At 38.7% G+C, this 20,506-nt stretch overlaps 1 protein-coding gene across 1 annotated transcript in view; it reads left to right on the forward strand.

The window, feature by feature from the left end:
• LOC111155066 (disrupted in renal carcinoma 2) overlaps nucleotides 1-20,506 on the forward strand; it is a 69,439-nt gene that overhangs the window by 874 nt on the left and 48,059 nt on the right. Inside the window, exon 2 of the mRNA XM_022515097.1 lies at nucleotides 7,437-7,530. Within this exon, the coding sequence (XP_022370805.1) occupies nucleotides 7,437-7,530 (94 nt within the window). The remainder of the gene's footprint in view (nucleotides 1-7,436; nucleotides 7,531-20,506) is intronic.

Below are 20,506 nucleotides of genomic sequence, written 5' to 3' on the forward strand. Positions count from 1 at the left end.
TAGATCGTTGTGTCCATTGAGATTTATGACTCTCAGATAGAGCGTGCCAGGTGAATGAAGACTCTCTGAGGAATAATGTGGGCAGACGTTTCTCACTTTACCACTTGCCAGTGCGATTCTGTTAGGAGAAAAAAGAGGTCACAACTAAATGATAAGGCATTGAAGTGTATCACACAGGTATGGGTAAATGATTCATGATCACTGTGATGTAGCTGCTTGAAAAGGAGGACAGTCTGAGGCATAGAAGTACAGCATCAACCAGAAAGAGTTTGATATACTCTAGTGTTTAGTCTGAGCATCAATTTTAAGACCATTGATGAGCCAGAGCACATTAAAAGTTGTGTGACAGGAATAATGACGTAAAAATCATAATGTGTAAGATTAAGGGAAACAGGGTGTGTCAACCTTCACAAAGAGACTTGAGGCAGAATATGAAATATGCGAAGGTTGAGTAAAAGAGGAATTAGCCTTACTGTGTGTAGGTCTAGAAGGAAGAACTAAATTGAGTGAAGCTACAAAAGGATGTAACTCAAAGCAATAAAGGAAGAACCTTCTAAGAACAAAAAGGTGTCGAGCCCTGGAAGGTATGTCTCGACTGGCATAGAACTTCCAGATAGAGTAAGTACTTTTGCAGAAGAAGTGTGCTAGATGCTGAGGAAAGTTGTCTTGTACTGAATGGAAGTTTTCTTTTCTTTTCTTTTTTTTTCAATTTTTTAAACATTATTTATTTATTTATTTATTTGAGACAGAGCAAGAGAAAGAGCATGAACAGAGGGAAAGGCAGGGGGAGAGGCAGAGGGAGAGGGAGAAGCAGACTCCGTGCTGGCTCCATCCCAGAAACCAGGGATCATGACCTGAGCCAAAGGCAACTGGTTAACTGTCTGAGCCACCTCGAAGCCCCCAGATTGGAGGTTTTTTGTTTGCTTTTAAGCTGAATTATAGATGGTATTTGGATTTCACCAGTTTTTCCACTAACATCTTCCTCCCACCCCCGTTCCAGGATTCAGTCTAGGGTTCCAAACTGCATTTAGTTATGATTTCTACTTAATCTTCTCCAGTCTGTGACAGTTCCTCTGTCATTCCTTACAAAGTAGGCTAAATTTAGGGGAAAATGTTATTTTGTTCTTTCTTTTTATTTACATTTTTGCCAGGAGCATTTTCCAATATTATTTTCTAAATTTAACCAACCTTGTTTTTATGGTAGAAGAATGTTAATTTTTACCTTTTTTATTATAATTGTATGAACTATCTGGCTAAATTAGGGACCACCTGTTCACTTTATAAAATAAGTTACTTTAGGAGTTCTTCAATAGTTCCTATAACCACGTAGGGAATTCAATTTTATATTCACCATTGGTTGAAGCAAAGGAAAAGAAATTTTAAAATTCTCTTTTAAGAAGTGGTTTTCCGGGGCGCCTGGGTGGCTCAGAGGGTTAAGCCTCTGCCTTCGGCTCAGGTCATGATCTCAGGGTCTTGGGATCGAGCCCCGCATCAGGCTCTCTGCTCAGCGGGGAGCCTGCTTCCTCCTCTCTCTCTGCCTGTCTCTCTGCCTACTTGTGATCTCTGTCTGTCAAATAAATAAATAAATAAAATCTTTAAAAAAAAAAGTGGTTTTCCTTTTCAGTAGGAGAAAGCTAATATACTTTCATATATTGGCTGTCCTGCTGCAGATGTCCTGTCTGCATACGTAGAAAGTAAGTTCCAACATTTTAAAAGATCTTGCTCCCCAGAGGGTAGATAGTTGTCTGGTCTTCCTGCTGTCATGGGTCCCAGCCAGCTTAGCAGAGAAGACTGGTTATTTTCCTAAGATGGGTTTTGTGCCCTCTTACCCATTTTCATTCTTCAGCAGAGATTAAAAAAAAAAAAAAAAAAAAGACTAGATAGTGAGATAATAGGAGAGCCAAGAGCAAGTGAGCCCTAGAAGCCAAGTGAAGAAAGTTTCAGGGAGATAGTACCTAAATGTATACTAAGTACTGGGAAGATAAATTTCACAGAACCTATATTCTAATGAGGAGATCTAGGCAACAAACAAAATTAAATATTTAGTATGTCAGATGGTGATAAATACTATGGAGGACTATAAAACAAGGCAAGAGAGAAAGAGAGGAGGTCATGATTGAAGAATGGAATGCTTGAAATTGAGATTGTCATGGATGCAGTCATAGTAAAGACAAGGTCAGACTATAAACAAGAGAACAGACTACTGAGGTATAGAGTAGAGGACATAATCATAGTACAAGAAGTCAGGACTGGGAGGTAGGGATGTTGAACTGATCATCTAGTGGATATCAAAATCACCAGGTTTATGAAAAAATAGTGTCATAGGGTGGAATAACGAGCCACGACATTTGCAAATGGTGAGGGTGAATACCCTGGAGACAGGTGTGTGGTAGTTTCTAGACAGCTGCAGCAAGGACTTTTGAGTATGAGAATTAAATATAATTAGATCGATGGCTGTTCTGGCCATGATGGAATATTGGGAACTGGATTTCAGTGTAATTTTCAACTAAAAACAAAAAATTAAAGTATATGAAAGTATATGAAACAAAGTTTTCAGACATTGGACAACAGGTAGGATAGGTTGGTGATCCCTATGAATGTTTCAGCCGACTACCTGGAGAGAATTTCTAGGTATCAATGTAGAGATGGGAAGCCTAGGCTGAGTATTACAGTTTCCCTAGGTTGAGGAGACACTTAAGAATTGCAAGAGACCAACTTAACTAGAATACTTAGGGTGGGATACCAGAGAGGGAAGAAAGCTTTACAGAAAGCTCTGAATCTATACAGAGTTTCTCTTGAGTCTTCAGCCGATAACTGGTCAGCAGATACTTGTGAGCAAAAAAGAACAGGTGGAACAATTCCCAAAGTTCACACAAGGCTTGGAATAGTTCACAATCCCAAGACCAGAAAGGGAGAAACCTCAAAATGTGTAAGAGGTTGGTTGAATACTCATAGGGGCATTGCCTCAGTAGTAAAGACAAAAGAACACTAAAGAGTGCTCTGGTTTCACCTAATAAAGTGTAAAACTATGCCTCAGAAAGATCAAAAGTAACTCAGCTATATCTCACAATATCATTCACAAACATTTGAAAAAGTGCAAAAAAAAAAAAAAAAACCATCATCCAACGAGGTAAAATTCAGAATTCGTGACATTGAAATAAAAATTTACCAAGCATGCAAAGAAGCAGGAAAATACAACTCATAAAGAGGAGAAAAAGCAATGAATACAAACAGATCCCAAAATGACACAAATGATAAGTTAGTAGACAGGAACATGAAAACAACTACTTTAGATATTCTATGTATGTTCAAGAAGATAGATGAAAGCATGAACATGTTAAGGAGAGACACAGGAAACATATAAAGACCAACATTAAAAGACCAACATTACGTTTCTATAGATGGAAATGCAATATGATAAAAAAAAAAAAAGGTGTACTGGACAGGATTTAATAGCAGATCAGACATTGCAGAAGAAGAGATTAGTGAACTTGAAGACAGCAATAAATACTATCCAGAATGGAAGCGAGTGGGGCAAAAAAAATTACAAAGAAACAAACAAAAACTCCACCAGCATCAGTGAGCTGTGGGACTGTTTTAAGTGACCTAATATACATGTAATTAGGAATCTAGAAGAGAAGAGAAAAGGGAAGGGCATAGAGTAAGATGAGGGTGGGTTCCTCAAATTGGAGAAATAATGGCAAAAAAATTCTGTATCTATAAACCCACAACTCTAAGAAATACAAGAATTCTAGCAGAAGAAACATGAAGAAAACTACACTGAAGCACATCATAACCATATTGCTTAAAACCAGAGAAAATCTTAAAAGCACTGAGAAAAGAGACCAAGAGAGCAGAGAGCTACAGTGATCTTGAAATGCTGGGGAAGCAGGGTCATGGGGGGAGAAGTTTTGGTGGGATTAAGAAGGTGAAGAGAACTTTTGGAGAAGGGCTTGAGAATGTAGGGATTCCACTGATTCACTGGTTGTGAGCCTTCCAGAAGGCACAGTGGCAAGGTTTCAGGAGTTGGGGAAGCTGTAGAGGTGAGTTCAGATTAGGGGACATATGAAGCCACATTTGTACAGGGATGACCTGTGAATCTTGGGTCTCCCACGACTGATGTAGATGGGAAACACAGGCACAATGTTATTGTTTCTGATGGTTTCCAAAGCAGTTTGGGGTGGCAAGGCTGTGGCTTTTGGGGATATGGAGACTAGAGGTCTCCTCACCAAGAACAAATAAGAGCTTGTCTTCTCTCCGATTGATGGAAGTAAGAGCCTGAGAACAGTCTTACCAGATGAACTTTATAGCTATAATTAATTTCCTATGCATCCAGTATGGATCTGTGTGTGTGTGTGTGTGTGTGTGTGTGTGTGTGTGTTCCAGTTAACTTTGCATCCTGATTTTTTTAGACAAACCTGTTATAGCGATGCCATTCCTGTGCCAAATATGTTCCCAGCAAAAGGAATTATTTCATCCATGGGAAGGAAGCTTCCTGCAGTATCTGTGCCTTATTCTTTTTTTTTTTATTTTTTATTTTATTTTTATTTATTTATTTGACAGAGAGAGATCACAAGTAGGCAGAGAGGCAGGCAGAGAGAGAGGAAGGGAAGCAGGCTCCCTGCTGAGCAGAGAGCCCCATGCAGGGCTCCATCCCAGGACCCCGGGATCATGACCTGAGCGGAAGGCAGAGGCTTAACCCTCTGAGCCACCCAGGCGCCCCTGTGTCTCTGCCTTATTTGAATAGAATTTATTTTTATTTTCAATCATGTTTGGTTTTCTGAAATTGTTCTAATACCTTTTATCAGATGGTTTTTTGCATTCACATGCTAATACTGTAATCACTTGGGATCTATTTATTTACATAAAAGTACTAGGTGTCTCATAGGCTTATTTTCCTGGAGTCCTCCTACCCCTCCTTCCTAAAGTCAGTTGATTTTATTTTGACTACATGAAATTATAGAGTCCTGCCTTGTTGAGATTCAAATGAGATAAAACATTTTATTTAGAATTGAGCATCATCTGGGGTGGGTTAAGTAATAATTGGCAACAATTAAAAATAAGCAAGAAAGCCACAAGCTGTAACTGTGAGGCTGCTTTAATAATCAGCTTTTCAGAACTTCTTTATTATGAAATGTATATATTTAGCTGTTATATTATCATTTATTTGATAAAAACTATAATTGCATAGAAAAGTGTGCCAGCCTTAAGCAGTAATCATAGGAAACTGGGTTATTTGGACTATATGGTCATAAACAATGCCTCACTGCTTACTTAGTGATTGCTTACCTTAATTATAAACCAAATTCTTAGGAAAAAAATAAATATCATGTAGAGGGTAAAGCCTTATAGTTCCAAATCTGTAATATTTTAATCAGTATCTCATAGGACACCCCATATACCCTTATAAGAATAACATTTTGCAAGTTTAGCATATTTATGACCATGGAGTATACTTTTTATTAATTATACTCTATTTCCCAAGGTTATAATGTGGGTTTAAAATTTGCATTCTGTTAGTAGAAGCAGTAAATGAGCAGTATGTATGCATTACTTCTTACTGAGAAGCACAATTTTCTATGATATTCCTTCTGCCAAATTCTATTAATCATATCAAATCATATAAGAATATTATAAAGCTAACTCAGTTCATATCACAAATTATCCTCAATGTGGCATGTGTGTGCCTGATTCAGATCTCGAGTTTATTTTCCTTGCTATGTTTAATCTGCATAATTATAGTTTTGTTGACTTTCAATTTCCTTGGTTAAGAAACAGAATTCAGCTGAGTGAATTTAAAGATCTTACTGGCTTTATTCAACGATTCACAAATCGGGCAGGATCTCCTCTAGCATAAAGAAAGGAGTTCCGGGGCGCCTGGGTGGCTCAGTGGGCTAAAGCCTCTGCCTTCGGCTCAGGTCATGATCCTGGGGTCCTGGGATCCAGCCCCACATCAGGCTCCCTGCTCAGCAGGGAGCCTGCTTCCCTCCCCACCCCACCCCCTGCCTACCTCTGTGCCTGCTCATCATCTCTGTCAAATAAATAAATAAAATCTTTAAAAAACAAAAAAAAGAAAGGAGTTCCAAGGGCTGTACAAAATGAAAGACTTTTACAGGCAGAAGGGACCGGGAACAAGGATGTTATGCTAGCAAAGAGTAGACTGTTGTGGCAAAGTCATTTTCCTTTAGGGGCTTGGAGGGAGTCTATCAAGCAGATCGCCTCACTAGCACGGATTGATTAGAATAGTGTTCCATTTCTGGGAGAACCAAACCTGTAATTAAGTCAAGGCCGTTTGGTGGCATGAGGCTTAACATGAGCAATTCCAGTTTGGGCCTGTTGTCTTATTTTAACACCTTCAAGTAAAAAAGCCCTTTGAAAACCAAAATGCTTAACTATCTCCCCTCTGTCAAAAAGAGCCCTGGGGAAAAAAGAATAATTTAGATTTAAAAATTTGCATTCAGTCTATTCACTATGAAATGGTTTCAAGGAGGCATTGAATTTGGGAGAAACTGGAAGAAATGTTGCCGCTTTTCCCACATGCTCAGCATGAGCCACCTGTGTGATGTGACTGCCGCAAATAGATGGCATTAGTGTAGTAGTGACAGAAGCGAAGCTTTCCAGCAAGTAGGAATGTATAATCCCATTATACTACTCTGCCATAGCTAGAATATTGTTTCTATTTTTGATTATTTTAGTATTTTTATATTGTCTTTTACCTTGTTATCCATGTGACCAACCACTGGCACACATTTTTAAAATAATTGATTATATCTGGGACGGAAAGGGAAACGCTACTTGATCCATATTATACAGTCCTAAGCCATGCCTTTTTTTTTTTTTTAACAGTATCATTCTATAAATTGAAAGCCATCTGGTAAGTCAAGAAAAATAAGAAGACCATTGTTGTATTCATAATCAAAGGTTTCTAAAGGACCACCTCATATAACAAGCATTAGCTTGTCCTGATTATTAGATAAAATACAAAATTGGCCAATTGTCATTTTTCAAGAAAATTGAAAGCCATGACCTTTCTACCTTAAACTATTTAGGGGCAGTTTAGAGTTTTTGCAGCTTGCATTTGAAAATTGGAAATTTCATATTGGAAGTATTAAACTAAAATACCTAGTCCTTTAAAATTATTTTTTTGTATTTTTTACTGTTATATGTGAACAAAACATTGTAGCCATTCATTTTGAAAAACTGTACCTAATGGAGCTTCTTCCTTGATGTGATCATTCAAGTTTTCTATTAATGTTAGAATCATTTCATTTTTAGCATGGAGAATTTTTTTCCCTATGTGTGAATTTTTAGCAAAAAGTTAAAATATTAGAATATAATATAACTGTAATTGAGTAAAAAAAAATCCTTGCTCTTAACACTGGACTTCACATGAAAAGAATATAAAAATTACCCAGATTTTTTTTGTTTCCCTCTAGGTCTTCGGGTAACTGTGCTTCTGACGTCCTTCCTTATGGTTTTGGGAACTGGTCTAAGATGCATACCTGTATCAGACTTAATGCTTAAAAGAAGGTAAATCCTATAAATAACTTATGTTTTTCCCCACATTTTTCTTCTTTTGTTATGAGTATATATGTTTGGTTATAAGCTTTTAGTAAATGGTTCTATTTTTTTAAGTAATATTTTTAAAGATTTTATTTATTTGAGAAAAAGAGAGAGAGCACACAAACAGGAGAGGCGGGAGCAGGCTCCCGGCTGAGCGGGGAGCCTGACACGGTGCTGGATCCTGGGACCCTGGGACCATGACCTAAGCCAAAGGCAGACGCTCAGCTGACTGAGCCACCCAGGTGCCCCTAAACGGTTCCATTTTTAAGAGGATCAGTAGAAGGTCATAGTTAATATTAGCATTTTTTTTCCCTACATGATTAAATCAGTGGACATTTCTTAATTGTCATATGGAAGATGACTGCACTAGTTTTTGTGTAAATAAAAAAAGAGCAAGTTAATCTTCATGTTATATAGGAGCTGTAATAACCACAGGAAAATAATGGTATTACATAAGGAAGAATGATGTAGCTAATGCAGCAGAAGAGGTACAAAATTGTCCTGAGAGACTGAGAGAAGTTTTGGCGGAGGGTATCAGAAAGAGTTCATGAAGGAGGTGATAATTAAAGTAGACACTGAAGGAAGAATAGACCTGGGATTTGATAACGATAGGGAAAGAATATTGCAGAGTAGAGGAATAACAGGAATAAAGACGTGGAGGCGGGTAAGCATAGGCCTCTTCGGGATGGTTAGCTAGCTGCATTTGTGTACAGCAGCATGTCCGCTCCTGGGTCTGTGGATTTATTCTCAGAGGTTACAAGGTATACAAAGATTTTAAAGTTTTGTTTTCCTTTTGGTTAGAATATTAAAAATCATTTTACCACTAATAATCTGTAATTAAAAGATACTTTTATTGACCAGAATGTCATTCTCTTACATTAGTGTTTCTCAAACTGGGGTCCTTGGATGTGATCTTGAAGGTCATTGAAAAGTTTTTCCTCTTTTAAAAAGACCCATAAATTATTCAAGTTTGGGAGACACTCATCTATAGGTTAAGGTATAAAAATGGGATGTAAATAGATCAGTTTAGAAAAGATTATCCAGATTATGAGGGATCTTGATGCCATTAAGATGTAGAATTGTGATTCTGCGTGTATCTTGATGTAGAATTGTGTTTTCCTCACAGGGTAGTTGTGAGCCACTTAATTTTTAAGTGGCTCACAGCAGGAATAGGATCTAATCTGTGTTGGGTAAATTACTGATTTGAGGTATGTGGGATTGATTACAGAAAGTGGAGGTAGCTGGGAGGAGACCAGGAAAGAAATGAGAGCCCAGACTGGAATCATTTTCTGTTTATTCATTTATCAGTTCACTTGCTCAACAAAATTCACTGAGCTACTACTGTGTGCCAAGCTCTCTTCTGGACATGGGGAACACAGCAGAGAATACCAATGACAGATCCTTGCCTCTTGGAGTTTACGTTCTGGTTGGGGAGACTGGCACTAAACTAGATAAATAAATAAAATATGTACTGTGTTATGGAGGAAAAAATAAGAAAGAAAGATCTGAAATGTCAGGGGAAGGATGGTGAAATTTCTGAAAGAATGGCCAAAAATGAACAAACCAACCAAAACGAAAAAACACCTTACTTGGAAGATAACTCTCAGGGGTAAGAACCCAGAGGAGCGGACCATGCATTATCTGGGGGCCAAGCATTCCAGGCAGAACAGAAAATGTAAAGTGCTGGAAGGAAAGAGCTCTCCTGGCAGGCAGGCTGGTGCGCCTGGAGCCAAGTGAGACATGAGAGGCTTCGTGGGAAGGGTGATAGGAAATGAGATCAGCACAGTTATGGGGTGGTGGTGGGAGTGTGAGACAAGATCCTTGAAGACCTTAGCTATTTCTGAGCTAGGAAACCACTGGTGATTTTGAGCTGAGGAGAACCCTGGTCACAAGCTGCTTTGTGGAGAACAGGTTGAAGCTGGAGGTCAAGGGCAGGAGTAAGAAGACCAGTTGGGGAGCCAGTGCAATAAATCAAGTGAGAGATGACGAGTTTCTGGAAAGCTAGTCTTCATCTCCTATCCTTTTGAGTGAGGTTTTAACAGGTAAGTTTCATTATTGTGTTTGAGATGTTCTTAATTTTTCAAACATATGGCAACCAGTTTTAAAATACAAATTTCAGTAAGCTTAACTTTAATAATGCATTCCTTTAAAAAGCCCATTAATGTTTTTATTAGCTCTTCTTCTGTTTTGAGCCATCCGTACTGTTCTCTCTAGTCTTATTTCCCTTTATATCCTTTCCAGATATAAAACTCCAACAGTACTAAAGAATTGAGTCTCCATCTTAGTGAAGAAGGTGATATGGAAAAGAAATAGAGCTCATAAAGAAATGTAAACAAAGATAGAGGAGATGAAAGAGAATTGCTAAAATAGAGTTCAGAGAGTTTGAATCTTTGATAAAAAGAGGGTATAAATTGAATTTTCAATCCTTGCGTGTTCGTCTATAAAGAATGTAGGAATATTATCCCTTTAACATGAGGCTTCGGGGTCGCCTGGGTGGCTCAGAGGGTTAAAAGCCTCTGCCTTCGGCTCAGGTCATGATCCCAGGGTCCTGGGATCAAGCCCGCATCAGGCGCTCTGCTCCATGGGGAGCCTGCTTCCTCCTCTCTCTCTGTCTGCCTCTCTGCCTACTACTTGTGATCTCTGTCTGTCAAATAAATAAAATCTTTTAAAAAAAAATAAATAAAATAAAAAAAAATAAAATGAGGCTTCGTTTTATGTCCATGCAGTATTTCTTTTAAGCAGTAATATTAACAATGCATATGCAGCTGTTAAAGTGAAAATGCTACAATTAAAATCTGTGTTTTTGACTAGTAGGTTCAATAGATCACCACTTTTAAGCTTCCATCTCCATCTGATACTCAGCGGGAAGGGGTAAAGACCTGTAACATCCATTTGGCCAGCATTGAAAAGTATTTGGCAATCTGCGTTTTTATGCCCCTGTTTTGCTTGGCACTTTTTGAGCCTCAGACCCAGCCTTCTGGAATAGTGTCCCTGCACCCTTGGCTTCCTTTATTTTAGCTTCAGTAGGTCTCCAGATGTGAGAAAAGCAGCTTCTGACAGGCTCTTTCCTCAACCAAGACTCTTTTCACCACCTCTTAATGGTGTTCTATCACTGCATGGTATCAGTATTTCTTTTACCTGCGTAGTACCAGTAAAAATTCAGGAAAGTTCTTTTCTCTTCTTTTCTTTTCTCTTCTTTTCTTTTCAGATTTTTATTTATTTGACAGAGAGAGAGAGCCCACAAATAGTGGGGGCAGCAGGCAGAGGGAGAGGGAAAAGCAGGGAGGCCGATGCGGGACTTGATCCCAGGACCCTGGGATCATGACCTGAGCCAAAGTCAGCCGCTTAACCAACTGAGCCACCCAGGCGCTCTAGGAAAATTATTTTCTGCTTCTAGTAACATCATGGATGAATCAGGAACTTAGACTAATGGACTATAAGGCATTTCTTCTATGATCAAGAAGCAAATCATACCAAAAGTATTTCAGATGGCATTGCTGTATAGCACTGGATGACATGGCTCTGTAGCGTGAAGTATGATATTGCATGTCCAGTAAACCATTTAAAGATATCTGGAAGGTGAACTTGCAGTAAGTTTTATCTGCTTTTAATTGTAGATGTATCCAGTGATCCCTGTAACACATGCCGTGTTATCTTCTAATTAGATGTAATTTTCATTAATATAAATAATAGGTAACATTTACTAATGTGTTATATAGTTAAATAGGATGGTTCTAGTAAACATAGATTTTTTTTTATTAAGAGATATATTCCACTGTGAAAAGTTTGCAGCTGACAAAATTACATTTAAAATGACCAACCATACCAGGGGGGGCTGGCTAGTGCAGTCAATGGAGCATGCAACTCTTCATCTCATGGTTGTGGGTTCGAGCCCCATGTTGGGTGCAGAACTCCTGAAATAAAATCTTTTTAAATTAATTGATTAATTTAAAAAATGACCATACCAGAAAAAATTGTTTAATCAATGGTTTTATGATAATTGCTTAGCTATCTGGGGACAAAAAAAATAAAGAAAAACCTTAAATCTCTTCTTACCACTTAAGTAAATTCCAGCTGGATCAAAAATTTAAATGTGAAAAATGAACAATTAAAGTATTAGGTGATGAGGCTATTTTTTAATAATCTTAGAATGAGGAAGACCTTCCTACTAAAAGACAAGTCCCAGAAGCTATTAAAGAAAGGCTTCATACATTTAACTAAATAAAAATTTAGAATATCTGCATGATTAAATATACTATAAAACAAAGTCAAAAGACAAGTTAAAAGCTGGGAAATATTTGCAGCAATAAAACAAATGGGTAATTTCCTTAGTTGAAAAGAATTTCTTCAAATCAATTTAAAAAAGCAACTTAGTAGGAAAATGAGTGACAGATATGAGCAAGTAATTACAGAAATTAAAATACATATGTCATAAACTTAGGGAAAGATGCTCAACTCTCTGTCATAATTAAAGAAATGAAAATGAAAATAGCATGTAGATGTCTTTATTGGCAAAGATAAGAAAGTGTGATAACATATGTTGCTTGGGGTAGGAAAAAACAGGTCCGCTGATGTGCGAGTAGTTTGGGGCATTCCTATTTGGAGGACATTTTGGCAGTATTTATTAGATTCAAAATGCAGTGTCCTTTAACCCAGTATTTGCACTTTTAGAAAATTAGCCCATATATGAAGTTCTACCAGTTTGCAGGGATAACCATGTTTGTGCAGACTTGCTTGTAATAGTAGAAGGCTGTTGTCAGAAGGCCAGTGTCTTTGGGACATCTGGATGGCTCAGTTGGTTAAGCATCTGACTCTTGATTTCGGCTCAGGTCGTGATCCCATGGGTCCTGCGATGGAGCCCTATGGCAGGCTCTGCATTCAGTGGGGAGTCTGCTTGAAGATTCTCTCTCCCTCTCCCTCTACCCTTCCCCCCCATTCTCATTCTCTCTCTCTTTCTTTCTTTCTCTCAAATAAATAAGTAAACTTAAAAAAAAAAAATGGAAGAAGGCCAGTGTCTTCAACAGAGGACTGGTCATGGCAAAATGTACAGTGAAATGGTATGCAGCTATGAAAAGGAAGTAAAAGTTCTGTATGTGCTGAATGGAAATATCTCCAAGATATATTGTCCAGTTTTATAAGAAGGCAGTGTACATATAATGTAACGTGTTAGGTTGAAAATGTTCCTATTAAAAAAAAAAAAAAAAAAAAGTAGGAGGGATCTATATATGTGCCAGTATATGGCAAGGACTGTTTCTGAAAGAAACCATTACCATTAGTTGTTTCTGAGGTCTGGGGAACTAGAAGTCTGGGGTGGAAAGGAGATTTACTTTTTATTTTGTACTCTTTCCTACTCTTGGGAATATTTTTACCATGTGCATATATTACCTTTTTGACTGAAGACATTGGTTAAGTGAAACTAAAATGATCATGTGAGAGTCTCAGTAATGAGAACAAGAGAAGGAAAGGCAAGGGTTATACACAGATTTCCCCAGTGTAGAAATAGAAAGCTTATGATGTAAAAGTGAACAGTTGGTGGATTTCAAAACTAAGACTCTTCTTTGTAAAATACATTAAGATTCAGATTTTCCTAGGTCAGTGTTTTTTTAAAGTATGGTCTGCACACTACCTACTTACTAAAAATACAGATTCCAGGCGCCCCCCCCTTCCCCGCCCCACAGTTCCACTTATGTAGTCTCTGGAATGAATCCCCAGAATCAACAATCTTAATAAGCTCCTTTAGTTAATGTTATGCTTGTTTAAGTTGGAGAACTACTGCCCTAAGTACTAGCATCCTAACTTAAATGGTAACTGATTAAGCAAATTGCATTGTGCTTGCCCATCCTACAGTATAATCATATAATATACTTAATGTCTTTTTTTTTTAAGATTTTATTTATTTATTTGACAGAGAGAGAGAGATCACAAGTGGGCAGAGAGGCAGGCAGAGAGAGGGGGAAGCAGGCTCCCCGCTGAGCAGAGAGCCCGATGTGGGGCTTGATCCCAGAACCCTGAGACCATGACCTGAGCCGAAGGCAGAGGCTTAACCCACTGAGCCACCCAGGCGCCCCTATACTTAATGTCTTAAAGCAAGATTAAGATTTAGCCTTTATGGGGCTCCTGGGTGGCTCAGTGGGTTGAGCCTCTGCCTTCGGCTCGGGTCATGATCTCGAGGTCCTAGGATCAAGCCCCGCATCGGGCTCTCTGCTCAGCGGGGAGCCTGCTTCCCCCTCCTCTCTCTGCCTGCCTCTCTGCCTACTTGTGATCTCTCTCTCTGTCAAAAAAATAAATAAAATCTTTAAAAAAAAGATTTAGCCATTATTCAATAATTTTATTTGCCCTAATTTGACTCTTAAATGTCAGGGGTCAAGTTTTACAACTATTTCTGCATGGTGGTAATATGGGCTTCACATGAGAAAGATTGGTAGGGGGGCTAACTCATCTTGATTAGCATTAAACAGAGTGAAAAAAGGGAGTAGAAAGGTATAGAAAATACTTTCTTCCCTTTTTGGTTGTCCTTAGGATATAGTTATTTCTGAGACATTTCTTCCAAGGGCCCATGCAGTAGCTATATGAATGTTTTTATTTACTTTGTTTAGATTGAATATTATATTCATATAGAAAGTACATAAACATATATGTATACTTCAGGAAAATAATCATAAAGCAGGCAAACATGTACCCATTGCCCAATTTAGAATTCTAGAACTCCCCATGGGTCCCTCCCTGATCATACCCCTCTCCTTCCCTACTGTACATAATTATAATCACACATGTTGATAGGGTTTTCGAAGTAGGTGGAGTTGAAAGTTAGGAAGAATACGTTCAAAGTCTATCGCAAATCTCTTTTTCTCCCAAATAAAGATTTGCTCTAGATTTTTTTTCTCTTAATACCAAAAGGAACAATTAAAACCTTATTTTATCTGCATCAAAATCATCATACAAAATAGGCTAGAAATAGACGTTGATAATAATTTAATGTAATTAAAAACACGTAAGTTAGTAGGATTGTTAAATCATGTTTTATTAAATAGGTTTATCTAATATGTGTTTGGGAAAATCATTTAGCTATTTGGTTGCTTTACATGCATCAAAATATATTTCAGATGGATTGATGAGCTGTGCATTTAAAAATGAGACCACATAAGAGAAAATTAATCTTATCCCTAAAGAGATTACTTTTTTCCCAGCATAAAAATAATGAAAGACATCACAGAGGGAAAAGCTGATAGGTTTGACTTCATAAACATTTGAACCTTTAGGCTTCAGAACAAATCAAAGTCAAAATGCGAACTGGGAAAAATGTGTTGCATGAATGATAGATAATGGATAAAATAATATAAAACTATATAAGCAATTTAGGAAAGTGAATGGAAAACCGGGTATGGTAGACATAAATAACGAATGTTGGTTCCCAGATTTCATCCTTTAAATTCATAATTCAACGGTCAACATTGATTGACAGCCCATGTATTAGTAAGGTATAGGTTAAGCTATGTAATGAAGATACGAAGATACACGGGCTCAATGAGAAAGAAGTTTATTTTTCTCTGAAAAAATCCTAGAACATAGTGGATTGCTTATAGGCAGCTCTGTTCCACAAGGCCCTCCAAGGACCCAAGTTTCTTTTCTGTTGTTGCTTTAATATCTAGTAGGGTGATTCCTTGTCCAAGTGGTCAAAGCTGGCTCATAATCCTACTCTCATTCTAGCCCACAGGAAGGGGAAGGTGAATGTCCAGGGCAATGACTACATCGTTCAGTGATGACTAGGAGGTTGTATATGTCATCTTTCCTCAGATCCACTTGTGCAGACGTAGTCACATGGCCACGCTGTCTGTAAGAGGCTGGAAATGTAGCTCAGTAGCCATGTACCCAATTAAAACTCAGATAAATAATGTAGATAGGGCGCCTGGGTGGCTCAGTGGGTTAAGCCGCTGCCTTCGGCTCGGGTCATGATCTCAGGGTCCTGGGATCGAGTCCCACATCGGGCTCTCTGCTCGGCAGGGAGCCTGCTTCCCTTCCTCTCTTTCTGCCTGCCTCTCTGCCTACTTGTGATCTCTGTCTGTCAAATAAATAAATAAAATCTTAAAAAAAAATAATGTAGATAAATATATAAAGCATTCATTCAAAAAGAGAAGAATTGCAGTACACCAATAGGAAAGAAGACCAGTAACCAAAGGAGAAATAAGAATGCTCCCATCACCAAAGGATATCCATGTCCTAATCTCTGGAACCTGTAAATTTGTTACATTACATGGTAAGGGAAAACTTTGGTTTCAGGTGGAATTAAACTTGCTAATCAGCTGACCTTAAGGAGATTATCCTGGTTTATCCAGGTGGTCCCAGTGTAGTCACAAAAGTCCTTAAAAGAGAAACAGAAGAGGAAATCAGAGAGATGCGGCATGCTAGGACTCAAATCTCTTGCCAACTTTGCAGACAGGAAGGGGAGGAAGGGGATGATGAACAAGGTTTGTAGGTGGCCCCTAGAAATTAGAAAAAGGCAAGGACGTGGATTCTTCTAGAGCCTCTAGGAAGGCGCATAGGCATGCCGATACTTTGATTTTGGCTCAGTGAGACCCAGGGACTTCTGGTTTACAGAACTGTAAGATAATAAATTTGTGTTGTTTTAAAGCCATTAGTTCTGTGATAATTCATTATAAAAGCAATAGAAAACCAAATGCCAAGTTTTTGAGTGCACATATTTGTGTATTTTTAAAAAATAATGACAGTGCTGATGAGACAGGCACTGTCGATCACTGACAGGAATAGAAATTACTACAAATCCTTCTGAAAACAATGTGAGAGTAGGTTCCTAAAGTCTAAAATGTTAATATTCTTTGACCCTAAAGAAGTAATCTGGAAAATAGCAAATATTTATGTTAGAAAGATTATCACAGCAGGATTATTATATTAGCAAATAAATAGCAAACATTAGGAAAATGGTTAAATGAGTTTTTATACATTTATACAGTAGACTGTCACAGAGCCATAACAATTATGATTATAAAGAATCTTTAATGAGAAAAATGCTTATGACAGGCTATAAAGTTAAAATAATTTAGTGCATAAAACTGTATATTCAATATGGTATCTAGTTACCTATGTTTAGGAAAATAATCATAAAACAGGAAAACATGCTTCTCTCAATATGCATTGGAAAAAAAGTAAAAAAATACATTAGTAGTGGTTGGGCTATTTAATTGAATTTATGGCTATTTTCTGTATGCATTTTTCTAGTATGAGTATATATATTTTTAAACTAAAAGGACAAAATAAAAGTTATAAGACAAAAATCCTATGAGACAAAATGGGGGGAGGTAGACATCTATTTTTTCCCCTCTTCCTGGCCAAGAGATGATTGCATTTGGCCTTAATAAAAACCCTGTGACATAAAGTACCTTTGGAGAAATTGAAACAGCAAGAGAATAAGCGATTCACCAAAGATTACACAGTTAATAAATTTAGCTCAGACTAGAAACTGAGTTTTCCGATACCTAATCTAATACTCTTCACTGTGTTTTTTTATGTGCTCTCTGTAACTGGTACTTGATGTTATTATGAGTTTATTTAGGGCCAAGACTATAATATTCATCTTTATATTCCCTTTAGTGTCTAGCTATAGTTTCCTTGGCCATAGTAGACATTGAACAGATATTTCTAGTCAAATCATAATTAGCCCAGATTATTAAAGGATACAGAAGTGAAATCGAGTTTCTTAAAGAAAACAGACTATAGCAACAGTCCCTAAAAGGCTTCTTCCTTTCTACTATCTGTTTCTTCCTTCCTAACTTTCTTTTTTTTTTTTAAAGATTTTTATTTGTTTATTTCACAGATCACAAGTAGGCAGAGAGGCAGGCAGAGAGAGAGAGAGAGAGAGAGAGGAGGAGGAGTCAGGCTCCCTGCTGAGCAGAGAGCCCGATGCGGGACTCGATCCCAGGACTCTGGGATCATGACCTGAGCCGAAGGCAGAGGCTTTAACCACTGAGCCACCCAGGCGCCCCTAACTTTCTTTTTCCTATAATTAATTCATAGTATCTCTGACCCTTTTTTTGCCCTATATTTTCTTATACTAAATAAAGGAAAACTATTTTTAGCACTCTGCCATTTTCAATACCCAGGAAATGGTGTAACATACCAGTTTATTCTGATGCAGGATAATTAGGAATTGGGAAAAGTTTGTGAACCATTGGCATATTGAATCTTAGAGGTAAGTATTTTTTTGGATTCCAAATTACGTCATATTAAAAATACGTAGAATTTAAGTTAAGAATGCTGGACTTGGGGCGCCTGGGTGGCTCAGTGGGTTAAAGCCTCTGCCTTCGGCTCAGGTCATGATCCCAGGGTCCTGGGATCGAGCCCTGCATCGGGCTCTCTGCTCCGCAGGGAACCTGCTTCCTCCCCTCTCTCTCTGCCCTGCCTCTCTGCCTACTTGTGATCTCTGTCTGTCAAATAAATAAATAAAATCTTTAAAAAAAAAAAAAAGGATGCTGGACTTACAGTGAGGAAGTATCTGCTCAGTTTCTAAACCAGTTTTCAATGTTGTCACCAATGCTAGTCATAATAAACTAAAGGTTTCTAAAGTAGGTCTATGTAGAGAATCACAATATTCCAGCTACTTGCATGCCTCTGGATCTGTGAACCTTGAGTTATCTTTTTTTTTTTTTTAAAGACTTTATTTATTTATTTGTCAGAGAGAGAGAGAGAGCGCGAGAGTGAGCACAAGCAGATAGAGTGGCAGGCAGAGGCAGAGGGAGAAGCAGGCTCCCTGCTGAGCAAGGAGCCCGATGTGGGACTCGATCCCAGGACGCTGGGATCATGACCTGAGCCGAAGGCAGCAGCTAAACCCACTGAGCCACCCAGGCGTCCCAGAACCTTGAGTTATCTTAACAGTCAATGATTTTTATTTATACTATCAACAGAGAACCTTCAGAATGAGACCATGTTGGAAGAGTTAGAGAGATTTGTAAACCAATTAAATAAGCCCTGATTTTGATATCCAGTCCTGGCATAGACATTAGCTAAGTTATATGACTTTGGAGCTCCCCCCGCTCTGCCCTTACTTTTTGGAGAAAAGAAAGTTGTAAAATTGTAAGTGTGATTTTAAATGTAATATTAGCCATTCTGGAACTCAGTTTTCATATCTATAAAATGCAGAGGTGGGTTATCTAGGTGAGGTTTGACGTCTCTTCCAGCTATAAAAATTCTAATTCTAAAACCTATTTCAAGTCGAAAATAGTTGAGGAATCATAGGTATTTGTTCCAGGATGTCAGAAAGCAAAAGGTTAGGATACTGGAATATCATTAAATACAAACTAAAATGTCAAGTACATTAGAAAACCATGAACTGTAGATCTTCAGTGTGAACTTTAGCTATTGGCATTTGTTTGAAAAGCGATAGTATATTGAATGATATGAAATGGAATGCAGCTGTGCCCAAATGCCATCCCACACGCTGAGGCCTCGGCCATTGGGGTGGGGGCGAGGGGCAGGGTACTAACTGAGGGCTGAAGGTGAAGGGGCACAGGGAGGGCAGGACTTTATGAAGCTTCAGTCCATCATGTCCAGTCCCCATCCCCCCCTCCCCTCCTCCTGCCAGGCCTATGGAAGGCTAACAACCCCGCACCCCCACCCCACAGTGCTAGTGGGCAGCACCGAGTCTTCGGCTCTCCCATCTCGGCTACGGAGAAGCTCCAGGTCTTTACTATCCTCTCAGCCTGCTTGGGAAATTACCCTCTTGCCCATTTTCCCACCTGGCCTGTGGGGATGGTACAAACACAGAAGTAGGGAGAAGCTAGGTAGGTGTTAAAAATGAAAAGGGGAAAAGACCAGAGGGCGAAGGAGAGAGGGAGTAAATCAAGGACGCAAGGAGAGGAGACTGGGATGAAGAAAGAGGGCAGCACACCGGCCCCCTGGCAGATCTGTCACAGCTTGGCCTGCAAAGTTGGAGATTTGCAGTCCCCTTACTGTGAACATGTACTGGCCATCATCAGGCATGAAGCAGGAGTTAGAGCCCTGGAGTTAACAAGTTCGCTTCCCAGAGAGCCTCCTTTCTGCTGCAGGGCTTGCTGCCCAGGGGCTGCCTTTGTTCCTAACTGCTGCCCACCCTTCCTGGGTCCACTGGCTCGAGATGGGAATAAAGCGAATAAAGCTCTGGCCATGCTTGGACCACCCTCAATGTTGACTTGTTTGTTTGTTTGTTTGTTTGTTTGTTTGTTTTAAAAGCTTTATTTCTAGAATATTTATTAATGACCTTGGTTTTTGTATCACTGAATTTAGGCTTTTTAAAATTTATAAATGGGGGCACCTGGGTGACTCAGTTAAACGTCTCCCTTCAGCTCCAGTCTTGATCCCAGGATCCTGGGATCGAGCCCTGTGTTGGGCTTCTTGCTGGGCAGGGAGTCTGCATCCCTCCCACTTTAGTTCCTCCCCCCTGCTCGTTCTCTCACTTTCTCAAAGAAAATCTTTTTAGAAATAAATAAAATAAAATTTGTAAATGAAGCTGATGTATGTGTTTAGGTAACTGAGAGTTTTGTTTTGTTGGTAACTGAGAGTTTTATAGTGTTACTTGTGTATTTCAGCAACGCCGCTTTGCTTGAATCAGTCTGTGTTCTGGGCACTAGAGAGCATCCACACTTCGTGAGACACTGGTGAATTTAGAAGCCATTTCCCTTATCTGCAATGAACTTTTACTTGCAAAACAAAACTGAAACATATAATGAAGATGCAGAAAAATTGACATTAAGTTATGGGATCTACTTCCCTTTACTGAAGATGTGAATCACTCTTCTTGACAGTCAGCCCAGATCAATAGGTGTTAATTTTTGAAAGCCAGCTTCTTTCCAGTGCTAAGAAAGCATTAGGACAATCACAGTGAGTGGCATTTAACTTTCAGTATGTGAAGGCAACACTTTTCGATCCAGACAATTCGTTTAGGCTGGGTGTTTTT

The sequence above is a fragment of the Enhydra lutris genome, unplaced genomic scaffold (genome assembly GCF_002288905.1).
Source record: "Enhydra lutris kenyoni isolate GAN:26980312 unplaced genomic scaffold, ASM228890v2 scaffoldscaffold39, whole genome shotgun sequence".
Taxonomy (NCBI): Eukaryota; Metazoa; Chordata; class Mammalia; order Carnivora; family Mustelidae; genus Enhydra; species Enhydra lutris.